The sequence below is a fragment of the Euleptes europaea genome, chromosome 14 (assembly GCF_029931775.1).
Source record: "Euleptes europaea isolate rEulEur1 chromosome 14, rEulEur1.hap1, whole genome shotgun sequence".
NCBI classification, from domain to species: domain Eukaryota; kingdom Metazoa; phylum Chordata; class Lepidosauria; order Squamata; family Sphaerodactylidae; genus Euleptes; species Euleptes europaea.
In genome coordinates this window covers 17739263-17749446 of record NC_079325.1, presented here as the reverse complement: position 1 = coordinate 17749446, position 10184 = coordinate 17739263, and the positions used below count along the sequence as shown (strand labels likewise).

The 10184-nt window shown below is 44.5% G+C and overlaps 1 protein-coding gene across 5 annotated transcripts in view; it reads right to left on the bottom strand.

Annotated features, from left to right (window-relative positions):
• Nucleotides 1-4479: 4479 nt before the first annotated feature.
• Nucleotides 4480-10184, bottom strand: part of PKNOX2 (PBX/knotted 1 homeobox 2) — a 379920-nt gene continuing 374215 nt past the window's right edge. For all 5 annotated transcript variants that reach the window (XM_056860518.1, XM_056860521.1, XM_056860522.1 and 2 more), the window contains 2 exons: nt 6749-6927; nt 4480-5229 (listed from right to left, as the gene is read on the bottom strand). In XM_056860518.1, the coding sequence (XP_056716496.1) occupies nt 4991-5229; nt 6749-6927 (418 nt within the window). In that variant the 3' untranslated portion in view covers nt 4480-4990. The remainder of the gene's footprint in view (nt 5230-6748; nt 6928-10184) is intronic.

The following is a 10184-nucleotide window of genomic DNA, read 5'->3' as shown; positions in this document are numbered from 1 at the left end:
GAAACTATTTGCTAATGGAGGCATGCCTGTTCCTCCTTGTTTAGGAGCAATGCACAATGCCTCAATTCCATTTCAGCAACAAGAGCTGGTAATTAAGAAAAGCAAAAACCCAGGGAGATCCAGGGAAGGCAGATGACGCATTCAGAGGAACCCGTGATTCTGATCCATGGCCCTCTGAGAATGAAATCTACCTGCTTCGTAATACGGGCTCCCGCCAATGGATTTGGGTTACTATTTTATTCTTTATTCCTAATCCTTTGTATAACAAGAACATATAAATAAACTCACAATAAAATACAGCTGGAAAACCTCATCTGGTAGCACTTTATAATAAATGGACATGAATACTAAATTACAATGATTTTTTTTCGTCTATGAAATTACATATTACATTCATGCCATATCAGTATCCAAAATGGGCTCTTAGGGGCCCACTGATATTCCAATACATTCCCAAGGAATTATTTGTAGATTTCAACCCTTAATGTAAAGCGATTCATTAAAACCTCTCAACTCCTCAAAGAGCCAAAAGAAGGAGCAAATGGAAAACTGTGCTTCAAGAGAGAGGAAGAAGGAATTAATTCTTATAGGAAAATAAAGTTTCAAATGTGAAGGAAAAACAGTCAAACGGGCACAACCTTTGCCTTGGAAGTTTGGATGTGTTTGGATGGTGCATCAGGGAAGGTATGCAAAAAAAGAAGGGGTTAACAAGGAGGGTGGCATTTGTGCACGGGTGGGTCTTTTGAGCAAGGAAGACGAACTGCCCCAATGAACTTTCCTTTTGCCTTGGTTTTCCTTTGCAAAAGTGACTCTTCTTGGAGTTACAGCATCAAAAAGGACGCGTGGAGAGAAAAAGCAACCTCCAAAACCGACAGACTGGGTAACACTGACAGTTATAAATAAGATTACGGGAGTTTCCCACCTCTGCCAACCCTTTAAACATCAGCTCCTTCCAGGGAAAAATACATTCATGTCAGTGATGCGTAGAGAACCTGCTGATCCAAAGGCCTCCCATCTGCTGCTCTCAAGCTGATGAGTAATGTCTTCCCTTTGGGCAGGGGGGGATACTGGAGTCTTTTTCCTGAGCACAATGTACAGAACAAAGGAGTAAAATTTAAGTGACAGAAGGGACAACAATATTTATAAGATCAGTCTTTCTTCTGCTGGACTGGGAGGCAGTCCACAGCAGCAAGGGGGAAATGTCTTTCTGGACAGCAATGTTGACCCTGCCATTTGGCCACAACCATTCTGCAAGCAGCGTGGCCATTTCTGACTCTTGACTTCCTCCGCCACGTGCCCACAAATGATGTAATGGTTATGGCTGCTATGTCATTGGGGTTATTATAGTCCAAGCTCTGCTCACGACCTGAGTTCGATCCCAACGGAAGTTGGTTTCAGGTAGCCGGCTCAAGGTTGACTCAGCCTTCCATCCTTCCAAGGTCGGTAAAAACGAGTACCCAGCTTGCTGGGGGGTAAAGGGAAGATGACTGGGGAAGGCACTGGCAAACCACCCCGTAAAACAAAAGTCTGCCTTGTAAACGGCGGGCTGTGACGTCACCCCATGGGTCAGGAATGACCTGGTGCTTGCACAGGGGACCTTTACCTTTTATTAGAGATATATTAAGGCGCCGGGTTTTACTGTGGAAATTTTATATAATACGTGAACTGTTTTATACTGTTTTAAAGTGTTGTTAGCCACCCTGAGCCTGGATTGCCCAGGAAACAGCGGCCTATAAATTGAATAAATCAAATCAAAATCAAATTTGACGTCACAACTGCCCATACTGGCCCTATGGAAAGCTGGCTGTGTGTAGCTGTTCCCATGTGGCTGTTGGTCACAGGGTCTCCAAAATTTAGGGGATTCAGCCTTTCCGAGAAACAGCAGCTTTTGATATAGTCGCCAAATGGTGAAATGGTGGTTGGCGCTGGCAGCCTGAACATGTCCCCCTTTCTGGCTTGAGAGGCCCTTTCTCAATATACCGATCAATCTAGGCTAGAAGTCTCTTATACACAGGCAACAGTACAGTGTAGGAATGAGATGGTAGAGTCCTGTGTTGGGAGAGGGGATTGTACCATCGTATACACAATGCTCATCCATCACACTGAGCTTGCTGGGAAGAAGAAGAAGAGTTGTTTTCTATATGCCGACTTTCTCTACCTTTTAAGGAGAATCAAAAACCGGCTTACAATCACCTTCCTGTCCTCTCCCCACAACAGACACCTTGTGAGGTAGGTGGGGATGAGAGAGTTCAGAGAGACTTGTGACTAACCCAAGGTCGCCCAGCTGGCTTCAGGTGTAGGAGTGGGGAAACCTACCCGGTTCATCAGATTAGTGTCTGCCGTTCATGTGGCGGCGTGGGAATCAAACCTGGTTCTCCAGATTAGAGTCCACTGCTCCAAACCACCACTCTTAATGACTACACCACACTGGCTCTGGGAGAAATGAGCTCATGTTCCTTTCTTACCCCCTTATGCTTCATGGTAGAAGCCTATGATGGTGAGACAAAAACAGGTAGTGGCCTCCATGGAAGATTCTGTTTAGGGGCCTGGAAGAGATTCTCTAGGGTTCCCCTCCACCACTCTGGGACGTGCTGTGTACATGTGGGTGAAGATGCCACATATGAATGCTCCTGAATGATGTGTCTGAATTCAAAAGCGATATGAAGTCTCTTTCCTGCAAAATGTTATACATCCGTTTAATGGAAGGAGCTGATCTAAGGGCATGGATAGATTGGCTACCCCCACTAAAACTAGTAGGAGATGCTGGTTTGGCCAGGAAAGATCTGAATGCTCAAGCCTAGAACAGATGGCTGGATGGGATAACTGAGTGGATTTTGGAGAATGTCACCATTGGGCAACTTTGTCCAGATGTGCCCCTGCTCAGAATAATCCCCCAAATTCTTGCTACCTCCCCCACACACACTGAATAACTCACTGATTAAGTGTGCGTGTGGGGGGGAACCAGTTTGTTAGAATCCAGTTTGTTTTCCATATTTGGAGTCTCAAATCATCTAACTTTAGACAATCTATACTGATTGGTGAGAATCGCTTGAGATTATGTAGCACCCTTGAGACTTCAGGCCTCCCTGATCATGTTCACGAAGAGTTTCATAAAATATGTTTTACAGTTTTATATGTCTGCACAAGCATAACAACCGACCCTCCCTTTAGCACATGTTCCAAAATGCTTATGGCAAAATAACATTAGCTGCTTTCTAGTACGGGAGTGGCCTTGCTCCCCAGGAGGAAAGTGCGGCTGCTATATTTCCCTGTGGCAAAGACAGCATGGGGGGCGTGGTTTACCCCCCCCCCCCCATGCATATATTCCTTTGCTGGCTTTAGATCTGCCATTTGAGATCCGGGGCAGGGGGATCCCATGCATATATGTGCGTGGACAGAATGGCTGTTCAGAAATGGGGCGTATCTATTCACAGATTTACAGTGACCAAATCAACTGGATTTAATAGCTATGTTGCTAGGGATTTTAATTTGAACTAAAAGAACCTGTTTATTCTTACATACCACATCCAGCAGCTTTTGGGGTGGAGGAAGAATAGCTTTAGATTTAGGCAAGAAAAGATGGTCTTAAGGCTAAGTTGAGCTATTTAGGGGGGGGGGTTGGTTGATTTCTCCCCCCGCCATTATAAATGGACAAACCAAAAATTGTCTGTGGCAACACGGAGAACATGGCGCCATCCACGTGGCAGGATGCTGCACATAACAGGCTTAGGGCCTCGTAGCCCATGAATTAAAGCGCACTCTGCCTGATGACTCAAATGTCCACTTTGGACCTTGTTAGCTCTTGTGAGGCATAGTGGCAACAGGGAAAACTATTTTGGATCTCATCCCAATCCTGAATATATAAAACACACCAGTTGAATGTTGTTTCTTGGAGGTTTTTGGAGATGGCTGAAAACTTCATGGGATAAAAATATGAGAGCCAGGGAGTTCCAGGGACAGGAGATAACAAAAAAGGGGGCATTTTTCTTCTCATCGGGCTAGCAATTCCACTTTGTTCCAGAAACTTTGCCAACAGCTAGAAATCTGAGCCTGCTCATTCTCAACTAACATATAAAAGCCATAAATGTTACTTTCCAATGTTATGATCCGCTAAACAATTAACGTAATTATTCAGGGGCATTTGTTTTGGGCTTGTCAATCAAACCCGACATGTTACGATTAGGGCATTCCGTTCAGGGGTCTAAAGCTTTGCACTTCCCCAGCTCGCAGTGAGGTACCTATTGGTCGCATTAACTGCAAAGCATGGCCCTTCTCTCTACGCTTTGGGATTTGGACACTGGCTAATGAGAATCCTGAAGACTTGGGATCCAGTTCTTCAGACGCAACCAGAAGTCTGCTTGGGTCCAGCATTAAGCTATTTCGTTGTTCACTTGTTAAATTTTTACACATTTGCAAACTTTTGATTCCCCTCCCCCTACAGCAAGATATTTATAATCGTTACAGTCTTTTACTTTCTTTTTTAAAAAACCCCCATCAATCTTCTCTCTCTCTCTCTTTTTTGCATCTATAAATCTCTCATAAAAGCAGTGAAAATGAAAACAGACCTGCCTCTCAACTGCATATCACAAAAAAGGCTTTGCATTAGAACATCCATAAAACATTCAGTCATACAGAAAACGCCTTACCCTAAAAACACTTCTGTTTGTTATTATCAAAAACAAAAGGGGGAGGGGAGGGACAACTGGCCACAATATGTGCCTTGTAAACACGTGTCCTTCACTTAAATAATCCATTTGCACATTTCGGCATGTCTCTTAAATGTGCCTTCGTGTCCCCGTTCCTGCAACAGAGTGCAGACAAGCGGGACACTCGGGAAGGGTTGTCATCGTTGAATTTGAATGACGTCTTTAAAGGGATGTGGAGCTCAGATGGCAAAAGTTCAGGCTCTCTTTACGATTCCTCAGGCCAACGATTGAGGCGAGCAGGGCTTCTCTGGAGGCATCTGGCTTTACCGCCAGACTGCAACTTGCTACTCAAGTGAGTCACTGTGCTCCAAGCCAAGGTCGCTAACATTTGTTGTCTGGAGCTCTTCGGTATCCTCCTCCAGCTCCTCCTCTTCCTCCTCCTCCTCCTCCTCCTCCATTTCATCCTCTTCCTCATCCTCTGTCCCATCCAGTGAGTCATCATGAGCGGCCATCATAGCCTGCTGCATAGCGATGGTGGCATTATCTGAGGTGAGAGACTGCAGGTTGTCCATATTTATGGAGCCTAGGACAAAAACAACAGCTGAACTTAACAGTTCTTGTTTACCAGGAATATGTTAATTATTGGTTACGCTTGAACCTAGATTTGCCAACTCTTCATTGGGAAATTCCTGGAGATTTGGGGGTAGAGCCTGGGTGTGTAATTTGAGGAAGAGTGGGACTTCAGCAGACTATAATGCCATAGAGTCCACCCTCCAAAGCAGCCTTTTTTTTTTTTTGCACTGGAGATCAGTTGTAATACTAGGGGAGGGGGCATGGCTCAGTGGTAGAGCATCTGCTTGGCATGCAGGAGGCCCCAGGTTCAATCCCTGGCATCTTCAGTCAAAGGGACTAGGCAAGTAGGTGATGTGAAAGACCCTGGAGAGCCGCTGCTGGTCTGAGTAGACAATACTGACTTTGACGGACCAAGGGTCTGATTCAGTATAAGGCAGCTTCATGTGTTCATGTGCACTGGGAGATCTCCGGGCCCCATCTGGAGGTTGGCAAACCTATTTGAACCCCACTTATTCTTCCAAGGAACTCTGAACAGTCACACATTTCCAGGTCTAAATATGGCTTTGCTTCAGACACAGGCGTTATCTGAATCGAGAGACTGCAGGTTGTCCATATTTGTGGAGACTAAAACAAGGAGAGAAGGCAGCATGGTACAGCCCGATCTCGTCAGATCTCAGAAGCTAAGCAGGATCAGCCCTGGTTAGTATTTGGATGGGAGACCTCCATGAAGGTCCAGGGTTGCTGTGCAGAGGAAGGCACTGGCAAACCCCCCTCTGTTAGTCTCTTGCCATGAAAACCCCAAAAAGGGGTCGCCGTAAGTCGGCTGCGACTTGAGGGCACTTTACACACACACAAGACAAAAACAACAGCTGAACTTAAAAGTTCTTGTTTACCACTTTCAAGCCACCCAGCCCGTGGTCTTAAAAACTGTGTTGGAGGGAGTTCCTTGGGAGCTCATCAGGGGCTCCTCAGTGAGGTCAGTAATGCCAGACAACCATCCTCAGTGAGGTCAGTAATAGGCAGTGCCAGAAAATGGCAGCCATGGAAACAAGCCCAATCACAAAATGGCTGCTATTTCCCACCCCCGGAAACTGAGGCACTAGAGAAAAACAATGGCCTCCACATAGTGACACTCCAAAAATGTCCCTTGGCTTGTATGGTAAAGACCATAGAGACTAGGGAACACAGCCTTGAGCATTGCCCAGAGGTGACGTCACATCTTCCCCAACACTGCCCTCCCCAGGCCCTCCCCGCAAATCTTCAATCACTTGCCAAGGCAGTGTTGGGAACACTAGTAGTGGGAATTACCCAAAGCTCCTGGGCAAAAGTCCACAATGTAGACCTCTCCCCTACAGGATGCTGCACCCCCCCCCCAATGTCTGTGGTACCAAAGGTCCTGACCCAAGGTGGTGGACCAGATTTGAAAATGGCAGAGCAAGAGAGGGACCAGCCTTAGAAAGTGGGGGAGCAGTCAGTGATTGTACTGTCCAAAACTATGAGCATCTCTGCACCCGAGTGCCTGTTCTCACCGTCGGGGTTAGTACCAGGGTTCCCTCCTTGTTGCTGCAGCACGCCAGCAGCAATGGAGTTGGGCCAGAATCTCTGAGTGGGCCGGTGCTGGGACTTGATCTTCTTTGCTTTGGGGGCCGGATCAGGATTGCTTGCGTCAAGCATGGGCTGCAGAATACGTCGCCGAGCGTTGATAAACCTTTCCACGGAAGAGAAAAGAAGAGCACAAAATTACATCTTCTTTCTGTTTCCAGTACATTCAATTTCAAGCAATATTGTTTAGGGGAGGGGAACTCAGCCTTGTAAACAATTGTTCACACTGGAGGGAAGTAGAGATCAGACTTCCAAGGATCTTCAAAGACTCGTCCAGAGTACAGACCCTCAGTCCATGTGTCCTATGTGAATTTTTTTCTGAACTTCTCTTTTTGTTTGGCTTTTGTTCCCACTACTCCCACTGTTCCTCAGGTCTCTGAGTCTCTCTCACGGTCCAGTATTTCTGTCTCTTTACCTCCTTTCTGTCAACACCTTACAGCCTCCCCCATTCTTGGGGCCTGTGTGGCCCTTTATTTCCTCAGTTCTTTGTCTCCTTTGCCAACACCTTCTTCAAGTTCCTAATTCTCAAGCTCACCACCTATTCTGACCAACCTGTGGCATCAAAGCCCGGCTTTGGGTGTGTGTGGGTGTATTTACGACCTGGAAAAACAACAATAAAAGGGGGGGGGACCAAATAGAACTCAACCAAAATGCTGATTCCAAACCAAAAAGGTTGAGCTGAAAAATGCTAAAATTACAAATATATAAATTTTAATAAGGTGCACAATCAAGTTAAAAATGTAAGGCCTCTAGCATAGGCAAGACTTTCACATTCAATATATAAAAACATAAACACCTGCGATGTACAATCTTACATTGACCAAAGTAGGATCCAAAAAGGACCAAATGTGTTTCGGCCAGAGAAGGCCTTCCTTAGTGGTCAGTCATAGAGTCAGATTTTGACCTAATGCACTGCTTGATGTATACACATCCTCAAGAGACCGGCATGTAAAAGAAGGTGAGACATAGAAGCCATGTTCTAGTATACAAGGAATAAATAAACGTACAGGGAGCTTCACTATACTAGAAGGGCTTTTATACAATTTTTACTGTTTAGTATGACACAATTATATTATTAGGATGTGTTCTAAATTATAACTCTATGAATGACCACTGAGGAAGACCTTCTCAGGCCGAAATGTGTTTGGTCCTTTTTGGATCCTACTTTGGTCAATGTAAGATTGTACATCGCAAGTGTTTATGTTTGTATATATTGAATGTGAAAGTCTTGCCTATGCTAGAGGCCTTATGTTTTTAACTTGATTGTGCACCTTATTAAAATTTATACATTTGTATTTACGAACTTGCATTAAAAATAACAAATTCACATTAAAAATCTGTCAATTAATCAACGGCATCCTTTTATTCAATCAAAACAATCTAAAGAATTAATTCAACCAATTAAATGATAAACGTTTGAGCCCCTATTTTAAACACACATACTTTTCAAAGCAAAACAAAACCTCGTTGTTTTGCACGCATCATAGCAGGTGGTGTTTAAGCAGATTTCGGGTGTTTTCAGTCGGATGCTTCCATGTTTTTTGTTTCTTTTTCCCAGCACATCAGGGATACAACCTGAAACCAGATAGCCACACCCATTGTCCACTGCAGTCAGCTAAGCATCCCGACTGCATCCAATGGGATGACCATAATAACATGGCCTGAAAAATGTTTTTCTTCCTCTCCTGGTTAAACATCCATTATGATGAAGAGTTCTGGGGAACATGAAAACTTGCAGAGTGCTTTGTGTTGTTTAGTTGGTTCTAACAAGAGGTACTATGTGATTTTTGATTTTGCTTTGGACCAGTGTAGCTACCCGAAACCTTGTTTTACCAGCATAGATATTCTTTTAAATGCATTCATTCATTCTTCTTTTTAAACACACAAACAAAATTGAAATCTGTGTTAGAAAATTTGAATTCTATGGAGTGAACTTCTTAAAAAGAGAGGTTCTGGGGTTGACGCTATGTCCTCTGACAACCCAGTCCCATGCTGCTTAAAGCCAGAAAAACAGAAGCAAGTTGATGGTTGAGGCTCAGACTGGGCAGGAGACAGCGAGATTTAAAAGGCAGGCCATCTGATGGAGACTAATGATGACAACTGCAGCTAACGTTCACTGCAATGCGTGCATCAGGGCAGGGCAGTTAGTAACAACTAAAAGAATTTCAAAGATGTTCTACTGATAAACAGCCAGCAGGTGGAGCTATCTGAATAATTTCCATTGCAAGCTGCGTTTTCCCCCCTTCAGCTTCACATGTTCTGACTATATGGACACTTTCATTCCTCATCTATGCAAAGAAATTACAATAGTCAGCAGTGTTTCTTTCTGAATGTTGCTAATACAACACAGAAAGTAGAAACCCTTTCCAAATCAAATTGGTCGCTAAGGCTCGTTCGTTCATAGGTCTCGAAATTCAATTGCTGGTTTTAGAGATTCATGCCTCTGAGGAGACGTCCAAATGAAACGAGCTTCCAACAATCATTTGAATCTGGGACCTTCTGCATGCCAGCTCTGCTCTTAAGCTGTGGCCCTATATTCTACAGATTGTACAAACTGGTCTTTAAGACAAATAATTGTTCATATCTTTTCTCCACCCATACCCACCCCCATATCATAAATGCCCAGTAAAGATGCCAGCAAATAGCCCATTTTTGAGAAGCTGAAAAGGGGTTTTTTAATGCCTAGGATCCATTTGTGTTCCACTAAGGCTATACATTAGAGAGAGAGAGAGAGAGAGACTTTCTCTGAAGGCATTTGTAAGGTTAGAATCTGAGAGCGGGAACAGGTTGCTTAACCCTCCCTGTTCCCACCCATTTTCCTCTGGAATTAACCCCAGACCATTTCCTCCCCCCCCCTCTTAGGCTTACCTCTGGTCTCAGAGCCTTTGTTTGCTTGATTTTGCCATCAAGTCAAGATAACTTATGGTGACCCCATCCAAATACTAACCAGGGTCAACCCTGCTTTAGCTTCTGCTATCCAGGTCAGGGCAGAACCTTTGTGGGTAGAGGGAAATGGGTTTAAATGGCCTGGGAGATGTTTGCAGGGTAATGGAAGAATAGTTGGGTAATGGAAGGATTTACCTCCCTCTACCCAATCTTTCCCCCCCTACAAATGGTCCCTCCACTTTAGCAGTGCGAGGGATACTCCATGGGGGTTCCTACACAAAGAAAGCTTAGCTGCAGCAGGAGACAGGGAAAAGAGACCAGAGAGCAGGGGAAGCTTGCCCTCTTTTCAAATCCTCTCTGTGTTTTAAATGTTTGGGTCCCTCCCCCCATTTTATTATGCATATGAAAATAAGCCTCACAGTGATAAGAATTGATGTATAAAGTCAAATAGTATCTGCACCATTAGGGAAAACCATA